We start from the raw sequence: 26,853 nt of genomic DNA, 5'->3' as shown, positions 1-26,853 counted from the left end.
GCTTTCAGAGCTTGTGGAGGCTTCTGCAATACTCTATGTCACCTGCCCTGATTTAGAGGCACAGGACCATTTTCTTCTGGGACCTTCTTCACTGGTGTTTCCCTCTTAACTGGTGAGTTGGCCCCCACCCTCCTCCTGGCACATTGGTACTGCCCATTAAGGGAATCTCCAGCCTCCCTCCCAAGTAAACGAAGCTTAAGAAAGAACAGAGACCTTATGGAAGGTGCGCTGAGAGCTTCCTCCTGTCTTCAAGTCTCCCCTGCCTCCACCACACACACATGGACACACGTGCACACATCCATGCATGCTCACACTCCCACACACTCACAACTAACAGGGGAATTGGCCATTTGCACTGAGGCCGATGCCGTGAAATGACTACGCAGCCGTGGAAGGCCCAGCGAGGGAGGTCTGCCAGGTAACTCCACTGAGTCTGGGACCCTGGAGGACCTAGAGAGGCAGTCCCCTCCCCTTCTCCTGCCTGCCAGTCACACAGAGGGCCATCATCTTTCGTCTGAACTCAAAGCCCTTTTTCTGCATAAGCCCCCTTTCCCTCCACGAACTTCTTCTGTTTGGAAATAGCAATTGCCTTTTTAAGCAGCCTTTCCTTTTGCCCTTGGCTAGGAAGGACGAGATGCACCAGTGAGTGACCAATAGGGGGAAGAAAAGGAAGAGAAAATCAGTCAGTCCCCTTTTCCTCCAGCCCTCCCCAAGCCAATCCCCCCTTCCCTCCCTGCCTCACTACTTCCCGTCTGCAGCACCACCCACAGGGTCAGGGGAGCGGTGCCCTCGGCCTTCCAGCTCCTTAGCAGTGTGTGTAACACTGGATCTTTTCATAACTTCTGGAATTCCCACAGGGAGGGAGAAAGCAGGTACGTAGTTACAGACTTTTATGTATGATGTAGCGTATAATACGTTAAGATTTAAAAGAGGCAGAGCTTAACAACTTGGAAGTATCTTGCTGGAAAAGTGAATATTGTCTTTAAAAGGAGTAATTTTAATGAGTCGACAATTAAGTGTGCTTTCATTCATTCAAATAAAAAAAAATGAGGATCCTCTTTCATACCAGGAATCAGATCTCAGATGACTTCCATCCAGCGAGGAGACAGTAACTAAGTCGAGTAGTCGAGCAAACCCTCAATAACAAACTCTGGTGGACGCTGTGAGGCAGACAACAGGGAGTGTGACAGATGTTACGGCTCTGGGGAGGCCTTGCCTCAGGCTGGGAGGAGGTCAAGAAAGGCCTCTCTGGAAGCAGAGATCCTGGGTATGAGCAACAGTTATCTGGAAGAGGTTGAGGGGATGGATGTGCTTTAAGCTGCATTAGCCAAGGAAGACAAAAGGACACAGCCTGAGCTCTGGTGATCCTAAATATGCTGAAGACTTAGCGTTTTTAAGGAGCAGTCAAGCCAGCGGGGCATGAAAGCAGAATTTCAGCTGACTTTAGATAGGACATACCAAGCAATGATAACACCTAAATAAAGCAGAACGGGGCCCGGTTGGAAGGAGACAGTGGAAGTGGTCCTCATTCCTCGCACCTGAGGCTCTCTGTGGTCTGGTAGTGATCTGTATTATTTTTGCTTGTTGTCGTCCATCTTTCCTATAAAGTGCCTACCTCGTGTTGACGCACTAAATGCCGTAATGTTGTGATTTCGCTTGGCCTCACTACACTCCGGCAAGCAGCTGTGCCCGATGTGTGCTGTGAACGTGCCTCATCCTCCCGAAATGGGCTGTGCCAACCAAGTAGTTCCGTTCAAAGCACTGAAAGCACCTGTGATGCTGCACCTGGGGCGTTCGATGTCCTCGTGCATGTTGCCGTTGACGAAGAGAAGCTGTCTTGTGACGGGGCCCCTTCCACACTGTAACCCGGGGACGCTGCCCTGTCTTTAAAGCCCAGGTGCTTCTGGAAGATTGATGCTGTCATGTGCCCAGTTAGAGAGAACCAGTCTGTGTCATAAGTGCTCTGTAACTTCTTAATCCTTTGCTTTTTGTTGTTTTATTTCTAAAGGCTGGAGTTGTCTGTTGAAAACATCTACCAAGACTGGCTTGAGAGCTCCGGAATACCAAAGGTAACTCAGGATAACCACTGGTGGAATCCATGGAGAATAGTAAAGCTTGCTGCTTAGCACATCAGTCATGACAGTGATGTCTTAATGTACGTCTAGGAAAGTCATTATCTTACTGAGTGGAAGTATCCGCAAGTCAGAACGCTTGTCTCCCCTCTGCGTTTCCGCCCCTCCTTGTGGGGTGTGCCTCTGGCCACTTTCAAGTGACCGTGGTATAGGTGGAAGTGATGGTAGTCCCTGAACTCCCTGCTAAATGAGGCCCTGCAAAACGTGGGGTAGATTTTGGGCGGAGCCACCAGCCACCAGTTCCGAGCCCCAGAGGGCAGGGGGCGGGGGAGGAGGTGGCGGGGGGAGCAGCCGGCCTCCAGCCCTGCTCTTCGGATGCCGCCCGACGCAGGAGTTGGTTTGCGACCGTCGCCGTCGTCTGTCCTGCCCGGTGGTCCCTGTGCCTTGTTTCCCTGACACATCTGCGGCTCCCTCGTCTCCTGGTTCTGTGTCGGGCTCCTTCTCGGGCCGGCCTTCTCACCGGCTAACCCATTTCCATTGGTTTCTGTCTTAGGGACCTGGGCTCCTCCCAACCAGAGATTCTTTTTCTCTCCTCCCTTTCAGTCTGTGGGCAGCTCGAAGGGAGAAGCCTTTTCCTGGCCCTCCCTAGCTCTGTGGAAATCACCTGGCCCGGAGCTCCTCTCCCCATCCACTCTCCTCTGGCCCTGCACCTCCCAGAGAGCACTGGACAGCCCCGGCCCCTTCGCCAAGTTGAACGCTGGCCATGGCAAGCCTAGGCCCTGGGAAATCTGAGGGTGGGTTCCCAGATGCGCCGTCAGAGGACCCTCAGGCTGGGAGCTCTCTCAGGCTGGGCCTACCCCAGGGTTGTGGGCCTTGGCGTCTAGGGGCGGACCCGCGTGGTGAGGCAGGCCCTGTAGCCTGCTGGTTTCTGGTTTCATGGCTGGTTACGTGAGCTTCCCCTTGGGAGGGTCTCAATGTCAGTGAATGTCTGTGAACCATGAAATGAAGGGACAGGAGGGGCTGCTCTCCATTACCTCTTCACCCCCCTCCTCACATCTTTGTGCATTTTCACCACATGGGAAATGTCAGCCATCAGCCCACCATAAAGCTCACTCCTAAAAAAGGACAGTTTGCCTTCAGTTCAGGAATGTGTGTCACCTGTTACAAATTATTTCTTTGGTCGGGTCCTTCTGGGCGGAAAAAATAAAAAAATCCTGAGTCTCACAAACAAAACAAAGCAGGGGTGGGACAAGGCCGTGCATGGCTGGGGGCAGTGCCTTTCACTCCCGTGGATAACACTGCGGGCCCGTGGCCTCTGAGACGGTGACTTCCAAACCGGACTGCTCACTGAGGACAAACTTCCAGGAGAAACAAGTTCAGGCTTGTCTAGGTGTGAATAACCAAGCCTTTCCCTTCAGGTTTCAGATGGGAGTGCAGGTGGTGGGGACGTTCGCTGCAGCCTTTTGCCTTGTGCTGCTAAGCCAGGCTGTTACAAGGCTCCCAGACATTCTTAGTGTGGCCTGGAAGCTGGGAGCTCCAGTAACTGGCTCCCAAATGTCCTGGCCTGGAACAAGACTGCTGTTCCCAGCCGTTAGCCCCTAGGGAGGGGGAAAGAAAGAGACTTTAATCCTGTGCCCAGAAGCAGGCGCACCCCACTTAGGCTGTGGTGCTGGGCTGGCTGCGCACCCCACTTAGGCTGTGGTGCTGGGCTGGCTCTGTCACTGCCGGGGGGCTGGTCATTTCCCCTGCAGAGGAGGAGGCTTTGCTGCCAGCAGGAGGCTTTTGGTTTTCATTAAAAGAGGGAGGGGTCTGTGGAAGGAGAGATTTGCCTCTGAGCTATACATTTTTTCCAAAGGTCTGGTTGCATTAGTGACAGCTTATAGTGTAGACAAGAATCTCTGCTATAAACTGAAGAGACCTGCTGTCAAAACAGCCAGGTGCAGTGAGGCCAACCGGCTATAAATTGTGTTTAAGACCCAACTGGTATTTCCGTGGGTGCTTCACTGTTCGGTAAAAACAACAGTGTCAGACAGAAAGGACTCTGATTTAGCGCATGCCTCGCCATTGGCGGGTGATCGGATGGCGTCTTTTCGTCTCTTCGACCCGTTTTGGCCGTGATTTCGGCGGCTGCTGCTGATTTACCTACTCTCAACCCCTTTCCCACTCCTTGAGAGTTCCTTGTCGTTTCCACTTCAGTGAAAAGCTCTACAAGGGCCTGAGAGCCTCCGGCTGCAGGGGGCTCGTGGTGAACGGGACACCTTGTTCTTTGCCCCCATCATTATAAGATAAAGTTACTAGGATGCTTGCCCTGGAGTGACAGCCAGGGCCCTGAAATTGCTCTGATGCTCTTTGTTCTCGTAAAATTTTCTGTCCACCAGCAATGGAAGTCATTCATGACAAGAGTCATGTCCCACTGGTGGGGTTTCCACTCCACAGGTTACAGAGGCTTTTTGTCTTCTCTCAGGAAGGCTCGCCCTGCCGTTGGCCTCGATTTTCCTTTTTGGCTACACTGAATGGAAATCATTTTTAAAAAGTGGAAATAGCTTCGTAAAAGTGAGCATGAGCCCTGAAGAAGCAAAAGAAATTGGATCCTAACCTCTTTAAAGAATATCCCAACTCTATAACCTTTGGCCTTGCAAAGAGATTTAAAATTGATTGTACCATCAGTACTATAGATTATTTCTTTTTATGACTTTCTTTTCTGGTTATAGAAGAGTTACACATTTACTTTGGGATATAAAAAAGTCTAAATAAGAAAATAAAAATGACCCAGAGACAATTTTTTATGTACATCCTTTCACTCATTGTTCTGGGTATATAAATACATATTTTACCCTTTCCTTTCTCTCCCTCTTTAAAAGTAAAAATAACATGCTCTCTGTAGCAAATTCAAACAATAGCAAAATAGAACACATGAAACTCCTCGCTGCCCTCAGTGGCACCTCCAGAGATCACCCGCACCTGATAGCAGCCCGCTGTGGCCGCCCGCACAGTTTCTGTGCTGAACGGCTTGTGGGTGCACATTCTTTTGAAATAAAAGTGGAGTCTTATCTTCCAAACTTAAGTCATTCATTTAAGGATATACACTGAGTAGTTTCCCACATCCCTTAATATAATTCAAGAGCAATTTTTTTTTTTTTTTTTTTGAGACAGAGTCTCACCGTGTCACCCAAGCTGGAGTGCAGTGGCGTGATCATGCCTCACTGCAGCCTTGACCTCCCGGGCAATAGTTTTAAAGAGCTGCACCGCTTCCTGATGAATAATACCACGATCAAACTTACTCGGGCCTACCCCACACTATTAGAAGAGTATACTCTACAGTTATTCTCAGAAAGTTGCACCTTCCTCTAATTTGACAGCTCTATAAATAGATTTTGGGTTTTTTTCATGTCTGTCCACACAAAAGGTTTCCCTCGGCCCATAGCCATCTATTCCAGTCTTCTTTTAAAACATTTATATGCAAATACACTAGAAATAACTTTCTGCATCCAGCCTTTCTTCTACACTCCTTATTTTAGTTACTATAGAACTGTGTTTTTTGTTTGGTTTGGTTTTGGTTTTGAGACAGAGTCTCGCTTTGTCACCCAGGCTGGAGTGCAGTGGCACGATTTTGGCTCACTGCAACCTCCGCCTCCCGGTTCAAGCGATTCTTCTGCCTCAGCCTCCCTAGCAGCCAGGACTACAGGCGGGCATGCATGCCTGCTAATTTTTGTAGTTTTAGTAGAGACGGGGTTTCACCATATTGGCCAGGCTCGTCTCGAATTCCTGACCCATGATCCGCCTGCCTCGGCCTCCCAAAGTGCTGGGATTACAGGTGCGAGCCAGCCAGTTTCTACAGAACTCTGACTCCTCCCTCTCTTTGATTTCCTCCCTACATTGCCAAGTCCTGAGGCCCTACTGTACACACTTATCAAATGTCTAATTTTCTTTCCTTTCCGAGCACCTCTGCCATTTATAAATTATATTTCACTTGGACTGGTGCAACAGCTAACTGGTCTTTTAGCTCTCTCCTTTTTCATTCATTGGTCATATCATTGTCAAGTAAATCTTCCCACAACACATCTCAGACCCATTCTTCTTACCAGAGACTTTTCTCCCATGGACAATGCATTTAGAACAAACTCCTTGGCCTGCTATTTGAGGCTGCCAGCAGACTGGTCAAAGCCACCCTTTCACCGTTATTTCCCACCATTCTGGAGACTGGCCCGCTCGCGACTGTCAGTGCACAGGTATTTGCAAGCTTCCATCAGCCCGCCTTTGTGCATGCCCTCCGCTCCTTGGCACGCTTTCTTCTCCCTCTCCTTAGCATGCATCACAACCTGTCTTACATGTTTCTCTCTGTACCCGTCCCCTGCCGTCCCTCCCCACCTCCAGAAACAAGGGTTCTGTCTGTAAGCCTCATCCCGTAGTGCCTATCGTGGGCCTTGCATAGATTAATAGTAGATGCTCAGGGGCTCACCGTCCAATGCACTAGCTACATGTGGTTGGCAAACACTTGAAATATATCGAAAGCACCGGAGGAGCTTTTTTTTTCTTTGAGACGGAGTCTCGCTCTGTCGCCCAGGCTGGAGTGCAGTGGCGCGATCTCGGCTCACTGCAAGCTCCGCCTCCCGGGTTCATGCTGTTCTCCTGCCTCAGCCTCCCGAGTAACTGGGACTACAGGCGCCCGCTACCTCGCCCGGCTAGTTTTTTTGTATTTTTTTTAGCAGAGACGGGGTTTCACTCTGTTAGCCAGGATGGTCTCCATCTCCTGACTTCGTGATCCACCCGCCTCGGCCTCCCGAAGTGCTGGGATTACAGGTGTGAGCCACCGCGCCCGGCCAGAGCTGATTTTTTAATTTAATCGTAATTAAATTTAAATGTAAAATCTCATAATTTAGTTATTGTTTGAAATACCTTGGGTATGTGAATGAGTCTACTTTTTCAACTCGGAATGTTATGAAATAGAGACCAAACATTTCTGATGAATATTTAGCACCGAAATTGAAACGGACTATGAGAGCACATCAGATTCAGGAGACTTAGTACGAAAATGGATGTAAATATTTCATTAATTTTTTTAAAATATTGGTTACGTGTTGAAATGATAATATTTTGTTATCATTTCAACATGTTAAATAAATAAAATATGTTAAAATCAATCCTACCTGTTACTTCTTTTTAAATGTAGCAACTAGCAAATTTAAAATGACACATGTGGCTTGCATATATTCCTGTTGAATAGAGCTGTTCTAAAGCTATTAGTTGAATTAAAATCTGAGTGCATGATGCCTTAAAGTCACCCTCAGAATAGATATGAGTGAAATCATCTGTATTCTTGTCAAATGTGTGGGTAAAGATAGAGCTGGTTGATCCATAGACGCCCTTCAGTTTGCGGTGACAGCGTGGATGATGAGAATCCGCAGGTACGGGTGGGAGTGCTGGGTTCACAGTGGACATTGAGAGGGCATGAACTAGCAGCCTTGCATCAGCTCTGGGTTTCAACTCCCGGTAGACTGGTTTCCTGGGGTGTGAACAACAAGCACCCTGCCTCAGGTGAACCGCAGGTGTCTTTTGTACCTCAGTCTCCTCTTTGGAGGAAGTGCTCAGCAGCCAGTTCCTGGCAAAATCATCGCAGCAGCGTCAGTGAGGAGGAGAGAGAAGATGGGAAATGAGGCGACAGTAATGTGTCCCAGAAATAGGCAGAAAGCAGCTTGGGTTCCCAGACTTGCTCCTGAATCCCAGAATTTAGAACAACAGGTTATTTTGTCATCTTGGGAAAATGCCACTTCTTTCCGAGCAAACACCTGCAAGTTGCCAGAGGCCGCACGAGCAGATGATAGAAAACTGAAGTCTTGTAGGGAAAATGCTGCAATCACAGAATTGAGAATACTTGATAAGACAGTATGCAAGGGGCTTTATGTCACTGTAGTCACGATGTGCTTTTAGCACAGAGAAACCCAGCTGGTTTCATAGAGGAGTAACTCGTAGGCTTCTTACAGCACACATTATGCAGTATTATTAACATAATTTTAAGGCCCATTAGGATACTCAATCTCAGTGGTGTCTATAAGAATTCTACATTTAATGGTCAGTCAAGAAAACTGGGCCGGGCGCGGTGGCTCAAGCCTGTAATCCCAGCACTTTGGGAGGCCGAGACAGGCAGATCACGAGGTCAGGAGATCGAGACCATCCTGGCTAACACGGTGAAACCCCGTCTCTACTAAAAATACAAAAAAACTAGCCGGGCGAGGTGGCGGGCGCCTGTAGTCCCAGCTACTCGGGAGGCTGAGGCAGGAGAATGGCGTAAACCCGGGAGGCGGAGCTTGCAGTGAGCTGAGATCCGGCCACTGCACTCCAGCCTGGGAGACAGAGCAAAACTCCGTCTCAAAAAACAAAAAAAGAAAACTGAAACTGATTATTTTGCAAATTTCAGAGACAGTATATTTTTCAAATTATATGTACCACGGTATCGTTGCTTCTTCTATATCTATAATAGCAGTTGCCATAATGTGGTATATTATTTGGGCTCCTAGTAATTTTGCTGTCATTTTTGTCCAGTAGTTAAACTTACATTTTCTAAGTGACTAAACATCTTGTCAAGGATCCTTGAAGACATGTGGAACGGGTTCTCTGGCCTCACTTGAGGCAGCACCCAAAATGCCTCTGAGTCATCCAGTCACTTCTGTTCATCTGAGCACCTGGCCCCTCCACAGGCTCTTCAAATTGCTCTACTGCTCGGCAGAGTCACAAGAGAGAGGGGGAGGGTTTATTAAAATCTTTTCATTTTTAGCTTAATTTCCTTTATTTTGGCATCTAAGGCTTTGTGCTCATATGAGTTTGCTGGGGTTGCCATAACTAAGTACCACAGACTGGATGGCTTAAACAACAGAGATTTTTTTCCTCACAGTTCTGGAGGCTGGAGGTCCAAGACCAAGGTGCCATCAGGGTTGGTTTCTGGTGAGGCCTCTCTCCTCAGCTTGCAGACGGCCACCTTCTCATCATGTCCTCATGTAGTCTCTCCTCTGTATGCGTGCACACATCTGTCCTCACCTGCTCTGTGTATAAGTATACCAGTTATATTGGGTTAGGGCCCAGCAATATGACTGAATTTTACCTTAATTTCCTTTCAAAAGGCCCTGAGTCCAATACAGTTGCATTGTGAGTTGTACTGGGGATTAGGAATTGAGTATATGAATTTGGTGGTACACAATTTAGCCATTCCTATTGACCTTATTCTCAGTACATCTCTCACTGGTTCCGCATTCTAGTGAATCCCTTCAAAATGGCCAATAAAGCTTACTCAGTGCAACCACACTGCATTTTATTCCCGAATGGATGAATGTGCTCTGGGTATATTTTTTGGTCCCAAACGATGTTAGTATCTAGTGAGTGCACAAGAATGAAAAATCATGTCTTGGTGGCATGAGAGAGAAATACATGTGGAAGGGTCCATTCCCCCAGAAACTGGTAATAGCTGAAGGTCTGCGCTGGGTGTGGTGTCACATTGGGGCATCTGATTTGACACCGTCCAAATATATTGACCTCTTTACTGCACAAGGCACCACAATGAAATAAGAGACATTTTCCTCTGGTGCCCCCAAATGAAAGCTGTGTCCTGTCTTCATTTCTGCTTTTCAAAACCTGATTTCCAGAACGAGTGTGAATTTCATTCACAGTAGTCTAAGACTAGACTTCAAGTGAATAACAAGAATTAAAAGTGTTTCCTCTCTCTTGAAGATTTCCTTTGTAAGTGTCAGAGCTTAGAGCTCAGGCTTCTACAGTAGAACTGTCAAGCATCCAGACCAGATGGATGATATTTGCAAGAGGAAGCTTCTTCCAGAATCTGAAATCAGACCTCTGAGTCCAGTCCTTTCCTATCCTTCTTCCCATGAGTGGAGCCCACACATCTGTTCTTGATGAGGGACTGTGGATGATTCAAAGATGAGAGAAATACAGGCTTTGCCTTCAAGATGCTTAATAATTCAGTAGGAAAAATAGATACATAAATAACTGATCTAAGGTAGAAAGCCGTAAGTGGTGAAAAACTTAGTGTTCAGAAGAAAGGCTGTTTTGATTTGTGGAAGCAGAGAGAGTTTGAAGCAAGTCTTGAAGGACAGGCAGGTAGAGCGTGCGCAGGTGGAGATTGTGGAGAAGGCCCTTAGGGCAGGGAGAGTGACATAACCAAGGTGTGCTGCTGGAAAACTCAGTGTGCCTGTCTGAACAGCATCAGGCAGAGTCAAATCTCAGCACTGGGAAGCTGATTAACTAGTGTCATAACTATGATGAAGGCTCAGCGGGTAGCATCCCAGCCCCAGGGAAGTCAAGGTGGCGTCCTCAGGTTCAGCAGGTAGCATCCCAGCCCCAGCGAAATCAAGGCGGCGTCCTCAGGTTCAGCGGGTAGCATCCCAGCCCCAGGGAAGTCAAGGCGGTGTCCTCAGCTGGAAGGGTGCGGGCAAGAATCCTTCCCATTCAGCCTCCTTCTCATTCTCAGGTCCCTCTCCGCCCCTGCAACAATCTAACCAAGGTTGTTCTGCTCCTGAATAAGAGAGGGATGAATGCATTTTAAATACTGATAAAATATGCTGGGTGAATGCAGTTTGATCATGATTTGGGGTTGTAATCTTCTCCCTTTCTGTTTTTCTTGTTAGGGACATGTTTAATTGTTGCTTGTTCTACATAGAGGGCAGGATCTGTGAAGGGGAATGGTTAGTGGGGCAGGACCCAGCCAGATTACACAGGGACTTGAATGTGATGCCAGAGAGTTCCTACAGATTGAGGAGCCACTGATGGCTTGTGGAAGGAGTGACAGGACTTGAGCAGCATGTTGAGACAAACATGGTCAGGGGGTCAGCAGACTTGCCTGGAGAGACAGCTCCCTGGTGAAAAGCCATGTTTTTCCCCTCTGTGTAGGGAAGAGGTAGTCTAGTGGAGCGTGTGGAACAGCTAGACTGACTTTTGCTTCTTGGTTTCTGACTAAACTTTCTGGTCCAGCAGCTATTAATTTACATGGATATTTCTAAAAACAGCTGTAAGTATCGGGATAACCAACGGTGTCTGTCTATCCAGAGAGGACATGCGGTGGGCTGAGGAACGCCTGCATCCACAGGAATGAGTGGGAAGCCACACGAAGCAAGCACAGATGAATGTGATGCAGCTGACGCACCCAAGTCCGACTCACGATGGGGAAGGACGTTGGGAAGTCGGCAGGGAGAGTCAATTGCCCACAGCTTTCACCATCTCAGATTAGACGTACATTTTTTTGGTGAGCACAGAGGAAGGCTTATTTTTCCTATAAAAAGAGTAAGAATTCTGAACGGGCTGAGATGCACACAGACACATGAAAGGTATGACACTAGAGAGCTAATATTTGCTAGGTGTATGAAGGATAACCCGGTCCTGCCTTCGAACACTGACAGATAACCAGAAGCAAAAGGAAACAGAGGCCACTAGCATTGAAAAAATGCAGCTAATGAGACAGCTGGTAGTGGCCCCTGTATGTGTGGGTCTTAATAATAGGGTCAAGCTGGGTTCTTGCTGGAAGTCTAGCTCTGCAGGCTTGAGTTGAAGGCACTCAGGGAGACCTGGTCATCAGAATCATGTAGGAGGCTGATTAACACTGCATATCCCGGAGCCAGCCCAAACCTGCTACCGAGTCAGCATCTCCATAGGTACCACTGGAACCGGTCAACATACTCCGTAATTATCTCATATTCTGAAATATATTCTATCAAAAGAAGTTTCTTCTCTTTTTTTTTTTTTGAGACAGAGTCTCGGTCTGTCGCCCAGGCTGGAGTGCAGTGGTGCAATCTTGGCTCACTGCAATCTCCGCCTCTTGGGTTCAAGCGATTCTCCTGCCTCAGCCTCCCAAGTAGCTGGGACTACAGGCGCACAACACCACACTCAGCTAATTTTTGTATTTTTTGTTTGTTTATTTTGAGACGGAGTCTTGCTCTGTCTCCCAGGCTGGAGTGCAGTGGCGTGATCTCCACTTACTGCAAGCTCTGCCTCGCGGGTTCACGCCATTCTCCTGCCTCAGCTTCCTGAGGAGCTGGGACTACAGGTGCCCACTACCACGCCTGGCTAATGTTTTTGTATTTTTAGTAGAGACGGGGTTTCACTGTGTTAGTGAGGATGGTCTTGATCTCCTGACCTTGTGATCCACCCACCTAGGCCTCCCAAAGTGCTGGGATTATAGGTGTGAGCCACTGCGCCCAGCCAATTTTTGTATTTTTAGTAGAGATGGGGTTTTACCATGTCCTCGATCTCCTGACCCCGTGATCCGCTTTCCTCGGCCTCCCAAAGTGCTGAGATTACAGGCATGAGCCACTGTGTCTGGCCAAGAAGTTTCTAAGTACAACCAAAACCCTTAAAATCCTTCATTTTTATACCCTTCCTGAGTAACCCAAACTTTTTTTTTTGTTTGTTTTAAGACAGAGTCTCACTGTGTTGTCCAGGCTGGAGTGCAGTGGCGCAATCGCGGCTCACTGCAACCTCCACCTCCAGGGATCAAGTGATTCTCCTGCCTCAGCCTCCCGAGTAGCTGGGATTACAGGCACCTGCCACCATGCCCAGCTAATTTTTGTATTTTTAGTAGCGACAGGGTTTCACCATATTGGCCAGGCTGGTCTCAAACTCCTGACCTTGTGATCTGCCCGCCTCAGTCTCCCAAAGTGCTGGGATTACAAGCGTGAGCCACTGCACCCAGCCGAGTAACCCAAACATTTGGCTTTGTGGTTTAGTTTATTAGTTTAAGCAGTTTGCTGAACATCGCGCTGGGCAGTTTGCATATAAAAGCCAAAAGGGCACAGACCCTGCCCATGATGAGCTCGTGGCTTGTGGAAGCGTCTGCAAACCAACCTTTGCCCAACAGGCCTCCACCCCAGAGTCTGAGACCTGCAAACAACTGCAGAGGTTGGTGTCTTGTGTTTGCCATGTTCCGCTGGGAGGCTAAATCTGTAAGAAAACAAAGACGCTTGGAGGGAGGAGTCTGCTCCTACACCCCACTCAGTCACAAGTCAGCTGACCCATTGTGCAAAGGAGCCAGCGTGACTGTCCTCGAGCCGTAGTCTGGTGAGCTGTATCTGGACACGTGGGCAGTACCTGTCTTCCAGGCTTTTAAGTGCTGGCCCCCAGAAAGAGTCACTGAAGTAAGCACTACTGCACCCCTCATAATGAGCGGACCTGCCATAGGATTTCACTGCAGTGCTGCTTTATTTTGTAGAGAAACCTTTTTAGAAAGAGGGGCATGCAGACTCAAAGAACCAGGACAAACCAGCTCTGGAGGATTAAGCCTTATATCAATAGAAAAATACCTGATCCTGCTTTTTAAGAAACACTGCCCCCATTTTCTCTTTTATTATGTTAAAGACATAATAAATATGTCTGGTAGACTCTTCATCAAAAGCGGATTATTTTATGTTATTATTTATTATTTCTGAGGTGGAGTTTCACTGTCCCCCAGGCTGGAGTGCAGCGGCGCGATCCCGGCTCACTGTCACCTCCTCTTCCTGGGTTCAAGCGATTCTCCTGCCTCAGCCTCCCAAGTAGCTGGGACTACAGGTCTGCGCCTGTAATTTTTTTAAAATAATTTTTTGTATTTTTAGTACAGACGGGCTTTCACCATGTTGGCCAGGCTGGTCTCGAACTCCTGACCTCAGGTGATCGTCCTGCCTCAGCCTCCCAAAGTGCTGGGATTACGGGCAGGAGCCACCGCACCCGGCCAAAAGCAGATTATTTTATACTGACATTGTACTCTTCCCACCCCTGGAGGACAAAGCCCTGCGAAGCAGCAGTTCAGTGAGTTGTGCACATGGCTGCACACACATGCATGCCACTGGCTGTTGGACATCGCACAGCATCCTGGCACATGCTGATAGAAGATCGGCGCCCAGGGCGTTGTAGGCTGCTGCTCCCACTGTGGCCTCCACGGTGCTCCCAGTGGCTTGTCCCAGCTTTTGCAGCTGGAGCACCTGCTAGCCAGGAAAGCCATCGGGAGCACCTGGCTACTTTTAGTGTCAGAGCTTTTTTTCCTTCTCTTTTGTGCAAGCCATTATGTGGTACCAAATACGTATACGTTTAATATCTGCATGGTATTTCTCCGGCGTGGCCTCTGCTGCTTCATGGTTAAATATTAGTTTTTTCTGGTATTGTGCAACTTTGGGTTTGCTGTAGAATCCCAGGCTACAGATGAGTCTTAGAGTGCAGTGCGTCTTCTCGCGGGGGGAGCGGAGCCCCAGGAGAAGTGTGGTCATCTGCCCAAGCTTGCAGCACTAGTTAGTGGCAGAGCTATGGCTGGAGTACGGGCTTCTGAGTCTTCAGCCCATCAGACTAAAGCATTTTGTAATTTGGGTCCCATCTTTGCCTTAGTTTCTGTGAAGACCTATGAGTAGGTGATAAAGGAGTATGGCAGAGGGCCCTGAGAAGTGATGATTTTTCATTAATGACTCCTTTTTTCTTGAAGCTGTTTGTTTCTACTCTTTCACAGATGCAGGATGTAGACCTCACTTTCCAGGGCTTTTCATAAATATGTGTCATGGGTATACATGCCCCTTTTCCACTAGTTATTTCTAAATGGTAGCCCTATGTATCGAGGTGGAATATTTTGCATAGGAAATACTGGGCTCCAGTGCATCAAAAAGCTGGTATATTTTTTGGTGTGAGTGAATGTGATTGTATATAGAGATTTGTTTAGGTCTTTGCATTTGGAAAGATACAGCCATTCCTCACTTGAGATGGAAACTAAATTAGATAATAAATACCAGACCACCCAAACAAACAAACAAATGCGAAAAAGGAAATGGTTAAACAAAAAGTGTATCTTGATGTACGTTTTTCATATCCTCTTATTTGCTTTCACAAGCACACTTCCAACCAGAGTCCCTGTCTTTTACCCTGGAGCTGACCCAGAGTCAGAGAGCACAAAGGTGGTGGCCAGCCAACCAGCGTATCACCGGTCAGGGTAACTGTCAATGATTGTCAAACGCACAGATCCCAATGTGTGTTTAAAAAGGCCAGTGTTCTTGTCACACACCTTTGGATGGCAGCTGTCTACTCTTCACTGGTGCTTGGTAAGGAGTCTGTTGAGGTCATTCAGCAGAAGACCCTGTTCTTCCAGGTCAGTCCTCCAGCTTGGGCCTTTATGACCCCAGTATTTTCTGCTTCTGATCCTGTCGAGTTACAGCCACCACCGTCACGCTGTAAATGGGCTCCAAACAGTTTGGTGCATAACATGCAAGGCAGCGTTACTTTAAAGTTAATGGACAAGATTGGAGGCTGGGTAGAGGAGGAAAGTCAGTTGTGTTATATCCAGATCCACGTTCCTTTGCAGAGTTCTTTATTGTGAAGTTTTGTTCAGCAAAGCGAGTCCTATAGTGGATGGAGATGTCAGTGAATCCATTAAATACCAGCTTTGGAGTCAGCTGTACCACCTTGAAGCCGTGTAGCAGTGGCGAGCCGCTTGCCCTCTCGGAGGCTCACTGCCTCTTTGGGGATAAGGGGAGCTGGCCGGGGTGCGTCCGGTGCCACTCTGAGGCCTGCGATGCAGGTGTACCTGGTCACGTCTGAGAGGAGAAAAGTTGCGATTTACTTTCTTGTGTCTTTCCTTCTGTCCTTGGAACCTGCAGAATTGCCCTCAGACTTAAAAGTTGTCCTTAGTTTGGACTGGTGTTGGGAGAGTTGTTTAAAAATGCTTTGTCCTGTTTGGTGTTTTACAAACTATCAGGGAACCCTGTTTGTTCATTTCTTTTCTTTTCCAGTGGAAAATTGCTGTTTGAGAGATGATTCAGAGAATTGAGTAATAATCAATCTACAAAAGCATTTATGCTGGCTGACCGCTGAAGAATAGGCATTTGCTTCTAGTTGAAATCAATTATTCATAGAGATTAACCAGTTTGACCAGGAGATGAAAAAAATTTTGCTAGCCTTTTTAGTCTTAAAATTCCTGTGGGTCAGTAATAACTGCAGGTCAGTTTTACCTTAGACAGGGACAACTGTTATTTCTAAGATACATTTTGAGACATAGAGATAAGATATTTATTTATGCCTGTTGCCTAAATAACCTTGGGGGAAAAGTCCAGTGGGTTGAGTTTGCCTTTTGGAGGAGGGGAAGCCGTTGGTGCCCAATGCTCTCGAAAGAGCACTTCACGTTTTATGCTGCTTTTTATCTCAATCATTCGAGTATTTGCTGCTTTTAAAAAAACAAACAGAACCAGTAATGACATGTGTATGAGAAATTGCTACAGTGATTGCTGCATATTTTATAGCAAAACGTTGCAGTATTTCTTATATTGAGAAAGTAGAACCTATTTGGGGTTGAAATGATCAAACCCAGATGCTTTCCTAAAATTATATTTTTGGTGCATTTATATGTCTGTTACAAAGTGTGCTACATGCTAAAAATATTTTCCTTTGTAGGCCGAGGGGAGTTTCAAACCACACTGAGGGACATGTAGATCAGATGGTTTTCCGTAAGGGTGTTACCAGCATCCTGGTTGTTATTAGCCTCGACTTCGCAATATGACATTATTTATGCCAGAAGGCTTCACAATTCAGTTCTTCTTTAATTTCAGCAACTTTATTGGCACGAAAATGCATGGAAGGGAGGCCAAAGTCAATACATCAGAATTTGGGACTCAGACTCCAGGGCAACAGGCGATAATGGGATTCGGCTGGAGATAACCCCTCCACCCTGGGGTCTGTTTCCCTGGGACGGAGAAGCTGCCTCCCACATCAGGCAGCCTCTCTTGCCTTTTGTCCAAGCACTTCCTCTTGTTTTTCTCTGGTGTCTCCCTCCTTCTCCCCAGCCACACATGCTGCCATTGTTCACATTCCACGCAGCCAGGTGGAGACATACTTCTCCTTAAGACGCTTCTGGATTCTGTTTATTGCAAAGGCAGTTGCTCTACAATTCTCTCTGGTTATTCCTCCTCAAATTGTATCTCCTAGTCACTGTCATTGGTTTTATAATTGAGAGACATCTGCCTGGGTTTTGCATAAATGCCTCCAGTCAATTAAGCTGCAAATGGGTAAATCTAAGAATATGTAGATTGTCTAACTCTCTAGAGAACTGTAGTTTTTAACTTAATCCTTCCCTTCACTCCTTCCCCTCACCTCCCTGCCCCCAGTCGACTAGAGTATCCTATTTAGAACATGCAGAACGAGCAGAAAAGGCTGTATACTAAGTGCATTCCACATAATAGCTATTTACTTACCCCAGTCACAACTTCGTGGAGACACTGTTATTATACCCATTTTATAGATGAAGAAACTGAAAACCACATCTGTCTGACTTAAAAGCCTTCATCCTTAATTATTATACTGGTTTTAAATGCATGTAGCTCCGGTTAGGATTATAGCTATTTTTGCATCTAGCACCTGACCATGGTGGTATCTTCAGAGAGCAATGTAGAAATATCAAATTTCAGGCTGGGTATGGTGGCTCACGCCTGTAATCCCAGCACTTGGGGAGGTCGAGGCGGGCGGATCACCTGAGATCAGGAGTTCGAGACCAGCCTGACCAACATAGTGAAACCTTGTCTCTACTAAAAATACAAAATTAGCTGGGCGTGGTGATGTGCACCTGTAATCCCAGCTACTCAGGAGGCTGAGGCAGGAAAATTGTTTGAACCCAGGAGGTGGAGGTTGCAGTGACCTGAGATCAATCCACTGCATTGTAGCCTGGGCAACAGAGTGAAACTCCATTTCAAAAAAAGAAAAAAAAGAACTATCAAATTTCACTTTGTGATATTCTTGTAATAACACTCAGCTTACTGTTTTGAATGCGACAGGACCAGAAATGAAGTTGTCTCCTTTATAATAAGACATACGAGAAACAGAACTTCTTTCTCATGCCCATTGGTTGTCACTGGAAGGGACACACACTTGTTTGTGGAGCTCAGATGTGCTGTGTCTTTGCGGGCTCTGGACAACGGCGTTGGGCCTGCACGCTTGTCAGGCCAGGCTTTTTATTATGATGTCACAACTCAGTTATTTTGATACCCTCGAAAATTTATTTAGGCTCAGAATACTTGATAGGCTTTTGTTTCTGAGGGGAAAGGGGAAGGGATTTGCGTTTACTGGTCTGTTTTGTGCCTTTTGCTGTATGCACCATTTCATTTCGTCTTCACCGCAGCATTCTGTTTCATAACTCAGAGGTTGACATGCACGTCCAAGGCCACAGAGCTTCTTGGTGGCAATGACAGAGTCTAAGTTCCCAACTCCCAACTGTGGGCTTCCCACGGCACCCTGGCTTCGTCCGGAAGCCGTTCAGTCACGTTTACCGAGTGACCTGCAACAGCAACTGCGTATGTGGCTGTCCTTGATCATGATTTCCAGTATCCTTGAACCGCAGAGATCAAGGCAGTGATGGTAAGAAATGCTCTCACAGAAGGCAGAACAGGCCATGATATTTACATAATACATTGAAATCCATAATTATAAAAGCATTCAGAAACTCCTAGAAGATAGATTTAACAAGATTCTAACATACCTAATATTAATATGAATATAAATTAACTGGGTAGGTTCTTCATTCTGCATATTAGGAGGTGTCTAATAAAATGCTAATGTTCTTTGTGGTTCTTTTCCAACTAGCATACTGGTGAGCACAAAAGCTGTGCTATGTACAGAACGGCTGGGTTTATCCCTAGTAGAAAGAAGTTATGTTTGGTATCTAAAGAACAATGAGCGTTTGCTGCTTGGCTGATCAGTGCTGGATCAAGTTCACATTCCCCGGCTCCCACTCTCCACCTCCACACGCAGTGGGTGGAAGCAGAACACTGGGAGGGGAGGACAGGTCCTTTTTCACGGAGAGACGTGAGCCTGGGCTTTCCTTATACGGACACAGCTGAGCCTGTGTAGCATTAAACACTGATTTCATCCACCGCTGGAGAAAACATCCTACAAAAGGTGAAGCGATTTAGCAGCCAATTAATTCTGGCCCTTCCCATTGTTTTCCTGGAACACCTCCTTGTATGGCACTGACTGTTTGGTGAACAAACATTCTGGAAAATAGCTTTCTCTCATATATTATTTATATTTGGGACAGCCACTCCACCCCCCACATGTGGTGGATTTTACTTGCCTGTGTGTGTGTGTGTGTGTGTGATTTTACTTCTTCATCAAGGGATGGATGACTCAGGCCCATTCCTCCTGTTGCAAATTGTGACTTCACTGGGTTTCTTTTGGAGGCCATATAACAAGCCACCCAGTCTGAGTGCCACGCTTTTTGAAAATGGACATGCCAGGGCCACAGACTCCCATCATGTCCCCTCCTTCAAAGGCACTGTGGAGCATCCACACGTCCACGTGCCCACACTTCAGATACCACACCTGCTCTATCTTAGGAAAAACGGGAAAGTGCCTAGACATGGTTGTTTGCTTTTCAGGCTAGTGAAATATCAACATCTGATATTTTTGTGTTTTTCAATAGTAACTAATCCCTTCTGTAAGGCATTTTGCCAGAATAATGTTCCTATAGCAGCAGTGTGTGTGTTTTCTGAACACTAGAGCCCTGTGGTTAGTGCACAGTGCCCAGGACTCGAGGAAGTCAGCATGGGTTGCTTCCTGAATGGAACAATACCTTCTGCACACGGCGAAGGGTCTTTTCCATTGGTGCAGCCTGTCCCTCATTCTAGCCAGCAACCTTCCCAATGCAAATGTTCACTTCAAGGGAATGGATGACAGCCATCAGCATCATTAGAACATCATCTGCAGATGACGAGTTGGAAATACCACCTTCATGTCTACAGTATTGCAGGTCAGCACTAAGATTGGGTTCCTAAAGATAAGGATGTATGCACTTTTCGCTAAGGACCCAGATTGTATTAGCTTTAGAAAAAAAGTCAGATAGCTGCCCATTGTCGCCTCCCTTCCGGGTAGAATGTTGAAATCTTCCATTTCTTTTTAGTTCTTTCTGTGTGTATGCTTCACTTATCTTGCCCAAAGTTTTATCCCTTGGTGTGAGCTGCAGGAAGTGACTCCTGGCTTGGCCCACGAGCCCATCCTGCCAACACTGTGTCTGCCATCTGCCAAATTGGACTTACTGTAGTAGAGCATAGTGAGTGGCCATCACCTGTGGCATTGACTTTGAAATTTAGATGTCTCCCAAGCATCTGGAATTTTTTCATAGTAACCTATTTGAGATGGGGCATCATTAAAATTATCTAAGGCAGTGGTTCTCAGTGCTGCCTGCACATTGGAAGCCTGAGGGGTGGAGGGGCTTTAGAAATGACTGACGCCTGGGTCCTACTCTCAGCGATGGGAACCTAAGTGGTCACCTGGGCATTGAGATTTGTAAAACACTTGCTGGTGACTCGAATAAGCACCCGAGGGTAGAAACCACTAATCTGAAACCACCCTTACATAATTTTATATTTCACCATGAACATTTTTTTTTTTTGAGACAGAGTCTTGCTCTATCACCCAGGCTGGAGTGCAGTGGCACAACTATAGCTCACTGGAGCCTCAAACTCCAGGAGCCTCAAACTTCTGCCTCAGCCTCCTGAGTACCTGGGCCTAGAGGCACACGCCACCGTGCCCAGCTAATTTTTTATTTTCATTTTTTGTAGAGATGGGATCTCACTATGTTTCCCAGGATGGTCTTGAACTCCTGGCCTCAAGTGATCCTCCCACCTCAGCCTCCCAAAGTGCTAGCATTATAGGCATGAGCCACCACACACAGCTGAAAACTCTTTAAGGTTATAATGTCCATGAATATCAAGCCCTGTAGATAACTGAAGGCATTGAAGGGAATAGAATAATGTCTGCTTTTTAGAATGTATTTTTCAGTAGACTTTTATGGTGTGGAATTATATTTTGCAGCCTATGTTTTCATCTGGGGTTGATCTAATCCATATAATGAACAAATATGTTAAAGTGAGACAGTCACACTAGATGTTCCGTAAGCACTCACGCTGGAGTAGAAAGAGGACTCCACTTCCAACCAGGAGACCCAGGGGCCAAGCGATATGAGATCCCGAGACTCAGTTTTTCCTCCTTTCAGATGGGACTGTGTGAGGAACGAGCAGAACAGTCTGTGTATGGAAGCACGTTGTAAAGCCTTCAGTTCTGTAGGCAATTGCCGCTCTTACTCTCTCGAGCAGTCTCAGGTCCTGTGGTCTCCAGTAGGGACGCGTCAGTACTTTTTTTGTCTTAAAGTCACTTCCCTCCAGCTTCTAGTGATGTTGTATTGCTTCTTAATTCTAGTCATTTAGAAGTTGATAAATAGCAACTGCTTCCTGTTCTAAGCAAATTACATGTCATTTGATCAGAACTTTATGAGGAAGGAGGCTTAGAGGGGGCACAGCTACCAGGCAAGCCGGCTGTGTGCTCCTTGCACCTTGCTGTATCACCGCCTTGCCACAGGAGTTTCCTGAGGACGGGGACAATGTCTTACTCATCTTTGCATTCACGGAATCTAGTGCTCTGTTTCACAGTAGGCATTTAATATGTTTTTTATGTGAATAACCTGTCTATATGTTCAACTTATATTATTCTCTCCAAATCTAAGCCCCTTTCTTCTGGTTTTGATACCAAGAGATAAAATATTTTGTTGGTTAGCCTTTTTATAATAGTCCTGTATAGTAATGTTTATTTGATGATGTCTGTATAGTATCATGTCTGCATAGTACTATGTTTATTTTTTGACAGTTCTTTTCCTAGAATTTTATAAGTAGAGTTATAAGAACAGCCATACATCCTTAACTTCTGTATTTTACTTCTAAACGTTGTTAATGAAGATAAATATTAGAACTGTAAGATTTTCCCAGATCCTCCCTTCTCCCATCCAAAGAGAAAAAGGAAATTAAAAAACAACAACAACAACAAAAAACCAGAATACGTTATTAATTCATACTCTTCCCTGTCCAAAATGGAGTGAAGGCATCTTCCAAAACAGATAAATATAACATGATAGAAATAAAACAAGAAAAATGAAGCAACAAGAAAATAATGGTAGCAAAAAAGGATGGGGCCAGGAATTAAATTAGCATATAATATGCACACCCTGACGTTCCTATGCCTGGTTAAACAGGGTCACAGAGCTCTAAGCTTTCTAGAAGAGGGAAGAGGGATAAATTGCAGATGCAAGAGGTGAAAACAAACAAGCTGCCCTAAGTCCGACTATCCCTGGTGCCGACACCAGGAAGACGACTGTCCTGTGGCTCCTCACAGAAAATTACTGTCTAATGGAATAAACAACCCTCTAAATCCATCCTTCCGGTAAACATCGTGATGGATTTTATGGGGCTGTTTCTTATAATGCACCTCAATAAAGGTTGATGGCTTCTTACCAGAACTTAATGCGATAACAGGACTTTCACAGAGTGCCCATAAGACCAAGTCCAGGGCCAGCTTTAAAGTGGTCTGGCTTATTCCAAGAAGGGATTTTAGTATCCAGACTACAAGTTTAGGTACAGAAGAATCTGTGAACCTCCTGACAGTTGGGGTGTGTGTGCTGTAGGTGTATTTTTTTCTAAGGAGCTGACAGCACCATTAGCCTGCATCAGATTCTCAGAGGGGGTCAAGAAATGGAAGAACTAAGCATTGTACCTGTTCCCTCAGTTGATCTCTGGAAAGGTTTTTAGCAGTAGTGAGCTCAGGTTATGACTCCTGAGAGAAAGAAGGCCTGTTAGCCGGTTCGCCGTGGAGCCACGGCCTCAGCAATCCACTGCGCCCAGCGTGAAACCGACTTCCTTTTTTGAAAATTATTCTTTATAAGGACTTCCACTAAGAGGTGCGTTTGGCAGGACCAAAATCCTCCTAAAAAAAAGAACAACAACAAAACTAGTTTATCTAATACAGAGACAGAATGGGCAAATACAAATAATACAAATAACAGGTAAAACCAAACCAGCTGATCAAGTCAAACTATTCCTGATGCGGACACCAGGGAGAAGAGTGTCCTGTGGCTCTTCATAGAAAATTACTATCTAATGGAATAAACAACCCTCTAAACATCCTTTATGTAACATCTTTTATATTTTTGGATTAATTTATAATTTTCTAAAATAATCCAAAAATATAACATAAAGGATGCTATATTTAAAAATAATAGATGGCCGGGCACGGTGGCTCACATCTATAACCCAGCACTTTGGGAGGCCGAGGCAGGTGAATCACCTGAGATCAGAAGTTCGAGACCAGCCTGGCCAACATGGTGAAACCCTGTCTCTACGAAAAGTACAAAAATTAGCTGGGCATGGTGGTGCGTCACTGTAATCCCAGCTACTTGGGAGCCTGAGGCAGAAGAATCACTTGAGCCTGGGAGGTGGAGGTTGCAGTGAGCTGAGATTACACCATTGCACTCCAGCCTGGGTGATAAGAGCAAGACACTATCTCAAAATAAATAAATAAACCAAATGTAAAGATATAAATATTTGATAACTTTACCCCAATCCTACTTTATTTTTGAAACTTAATCCAGCCTTGATTTTATTTCTAGATGTGTGTAGATTCTTACTTTTAAATTTACCCTGAATGTTTGTTGGCAATAGAACACTTCTGAAACCGGTGGAAGCTTCTGGAACTCTCGACCTTGTTTGGTATTCAAAGATCTTTTGGTTTCTTTTAGTGGATAGTTTTCCCTCCGCTGTGCCCAAGGGAATGTAATTTGCCATCTGCGGCTGTTTGGGACCATAGAAGAGCCCCCTTGCTTGCCCTTTGGCCTTCCTGGTGCCTAGGAAGGCTGGCTCCTCCTTCCTCTGCCCCATGCCTCCTCCATAAAGTAGAAGCAGGAAGAGAAAACACACCCATAACGTGAAGTTGGTATCACTATATTTTTCCAGTGATAGGAGGAATTTCGTCTTTGTCTAAGAAAACGAAGGAAACTGAAGAAAACTGAAAAAGGCTTCCCCTCCAAAAGTAATCTCCAGTCAATCACAAGGTTAAATAATTTTAAAGCAATGGTATTTTCCTCAGCCTCGGAGATTGTCTTCAGCTGTGAGGAACTGCTTTGACCAAAAAAGTTTCTTAGAACAACTTCCTTTCAAAACATGCGTATCTACTGGATGAGGCATTTTTAAAGATACAATTCAGATAGAAAACATCTGTTTTTAAGAGACAGCTTTAAAGTGCTTTTACTGCATTCTCAAAGGCAGTAATTAGAATGCCCATCCCCCACCACAGAATTCCAGTTTTTAAAAAAGCGGTCTTCCAGTTTCTCTACACCGTCTTCATTGGCATCAGCCCGTGAAGAAGGGGAGATTCAGGTAGACAACAGGAGAAATGTGTTCAGGTTGGATTGAACACAATAAGAAAGTATTTTTTCAGTGTCATGCAATATGTAGATCTTTCATTCTAGATTAAATTCAGCTTCTAGCACCATTCTGAATATAATTGGAGTGATTCATATGTGAGGGATTAGGAACCTTTCTCATTTCAATTTTATTAAATTTATTTTTATTGTTATTTACTTATTAATATTTTTTTGAGGCAGGATCTCACTCTGTTGCCCAGGCTGGAGTGCAATGGTGCGATCATGGCTCACTGTAGCCCCTGCCTTCTGGGCTCAAGTGATCCCCCACCTCACCCTCCTGGGTAGCTGGTACTGCAGGCTAACACCACCATGCCTGGCTACTTTTTTTTTTTTTGGTGGAGACAGGGGTCTTGCTGTGTTGCCCAGGCTGTTGTTGCACTCTTAGGCTCAAGAGCTCCTCCCACCCTGGCCTCCCAAAGTGCTGGGATTACAGGTGTGAGCCACCATGCACGGCCTGTTTATAAAATTACCCTGGCAATGTAACTAATATCCCATGGTCTCCCTTTTGTAAAAATGTAAAATTCTAGGCTCTTTACAAATTAAGCATTTTAGTGGTGAAACAAACAGGAGTTAATTAGAAAGATCTTCATTTTAAGACTTCTCCCCCTTGAAATTTTAGGTGTCCTTCATTTGTTCCTTTATCCTTCCATTCACTATGTAACATATTTATTGGATTTCTAGTATGTGCCAGGCAGTGGACTGAACAAAAATCAAGAACAAAAGAAACAGGATCTCTTTCTTCTTGGAGCATAAAGTCCAGCTGGGGAGAGGGACGTTCAGTACATTTTTAAAAGAGCTCTAATAACTGCACGTCACAGAGTGAGCCCTAATGTAAATTTGACTTTAGTGAATAATAATGTATCAATATTGGTTCCTCAGTTATAATAAATATTCTAATGCAATATGTTAATAATGGGGAAGCTGGTGAGTGGGTACAAATATGCGAACTCTGCTTTCTGCTCAGTTTTTCTATAAACTTAAAACTGCTCTAAAAATCACTCTAAAGGAAATAAACAGGATGCTATTAGAAAGAACAGTGGAGTGACATAATTTGGATTGGGGAGTAAGGCAAGACCTTTCTGCAAAAGCACTGCTGAAACCCAGAACTAGAGGATAAGTGGGCTAGCCAGGCAAAGAGATGGAAAAGCGTTCTCAGTGAAGCAAAGTGGTATCATTTGAATTACCTTGGGACATACCATTCTGGCTTCTCTGTGGAGGATGGATTCTGGGATGGCAATTGAGAGGAGAGTTGGGGGACAAAGGACAAACAAGGAGACAAGAGTCAATTAGGATGGGTCACAGCTTTTGCTTCCTACTTAGCAAAATCCTAGAAGAGCAGAGTGACAGTAGGCTGTTTCCTTTGTTCAGCTCATGCCAGCAGCCGTTAGGTTATCCATGATCTGGGTGCTAGGAAGAAAGGAAACTGTGTAAGTAGCAGCAAGACAGGGTTTCCAGGTCTTGGTTTCTAAGATCTTTCCAGTGGTTCAATGGGATTTATAGAATTAAGACCGCGTGTGTGCGTGTATGACTGCAACCAGTTAAAAATAGCAAGGGGAAAAAACTTTTCAAGTAACTAGTACCTAGCTGTTAACAACAGCTTTCATGTAAGTCTGTAAGGTTTAATTTGCAATAGTTGTGTTTATTCCTATTACTGGACTTTTGAAAATCTTTAGCAAATGAACACACATTTCGTAGCACTTAGCTATTATAATAATGACACACAATGGTTAACACGTCTGTTTATATTACTGTCTAGATTTCAACTTTTTTGTATTCCTGGAAACACAAAGTAAGAATCCCTCATTTGAGCAGACTTGTTGTTTGTTTTAGGAAATAGACATGCATCATCCGTGTAATTTTAAGTAGTCAGTTATGAATATGGAATGAAGGGATAAAATCCTGATGTCTCCATTAAGCTCCTCTGTGTAAAATACCCCATGGCAAAGTTGCTGCTATTTAAAGTAGTGAGTTTGATCTTGGCTTTGATCTAAACCTTTTGATCTTGAAAGAAGGATGGAGTAGCAATAAAGAGAGGGCAAGACAGATTTCCTTTAAAGAAATGTGATAAAGTTAAAGGGATGGTCAAACCCAGCAAGCAGCAGGACAACCCCACTCTCCGTCCCGGCCGCCCTCAGAGGCAGGCGGGTTCCAGCCGCTGCTGATGAGGATGAGAAGGCCTTTGGCGGGTGGAGGAAAATCTTGGGGTATCGCACATTTTTATAACCTAAGTGTAAACTTTCTCCCAAATTATGAAAACAGATTGACCCCTCCTTTTTAAATCCTACCCAGTGGTTCTGGGGGTCCACACTGGCGGGAGCGGGGCTGGGTTTCTCTGCGCCCCGGCCTCGCCCCCGGGAGGTCACCTGCCGCTGCCCAGAGCCCAGAGGGGCCGCTGGGAAACGTCTGCTCGACGGCGTAGAGCCCGTTGCCGGAGAAAACTCCACTAGGACACTAGGAAAGTTGCTTTCCCTCCGCGAAAGCCACCGGGACCAGGTTTCTGACCCCAGGAGCGCGCTAGGCTGGCCGCGGGCGGGGTTCCTTCCCCGC

General features: G+C 45.7%; 1 protein-coding gene across 1 annotated transcript in view; it reads left to right on the top strand.

Annotated features, from left to right (window-relative positions):
• LOC105501523 (chromosome unknown open reading frame, human C9orf3) overlaps positions 1 to 26,853 on the top strand; it is a 355,937-nt gene that overhangs the window by 246,248 nt on the left and 82,836 nt on the right. The window contains exons 11-14 of the mRNA XM_011927517.1: positions 2,009 to 2,069; positions 17,510 to 17,530; positions 24,507 to 24,520; positions 25,425 to 25,452. Coding sequence (XP_011782907.1) covers positions 2,009 to 2,069; positions 17,510 to 17,530; positions 24,507 to 24,520; positions 25,425 to 25,452 — 124 coding nt within the window. The remainder of the gene's footprint in view (positions 1 to 2,008; positions 2,070 to 17,509; positions 17,531 to 24,506; positions 24,521 to 25,424; positions 25,453 to 26,853) is intronic.

The sequence above is a fragment of the Colobus angolensis genome, unplaced genomic scaffold (genome assembly GCF_000951035.1).
Source record: "Colobus angolensis palliatus isolate OR3802 unplaced genomic scaffold, Cang.pa_1.0 Scaffold72, whole genome shotgun sequence".
NCBI lineage: Eukaryota > Metazoa > Chordata > Mammalia > Primates > Cercopithecidae > Colobus > Colobus angolensis.
The sequence above is the reverse complement of the archived record's forward strand: the minus strand, read 5'-3'. Positions and strand labels throughout refer to the sequence as shown.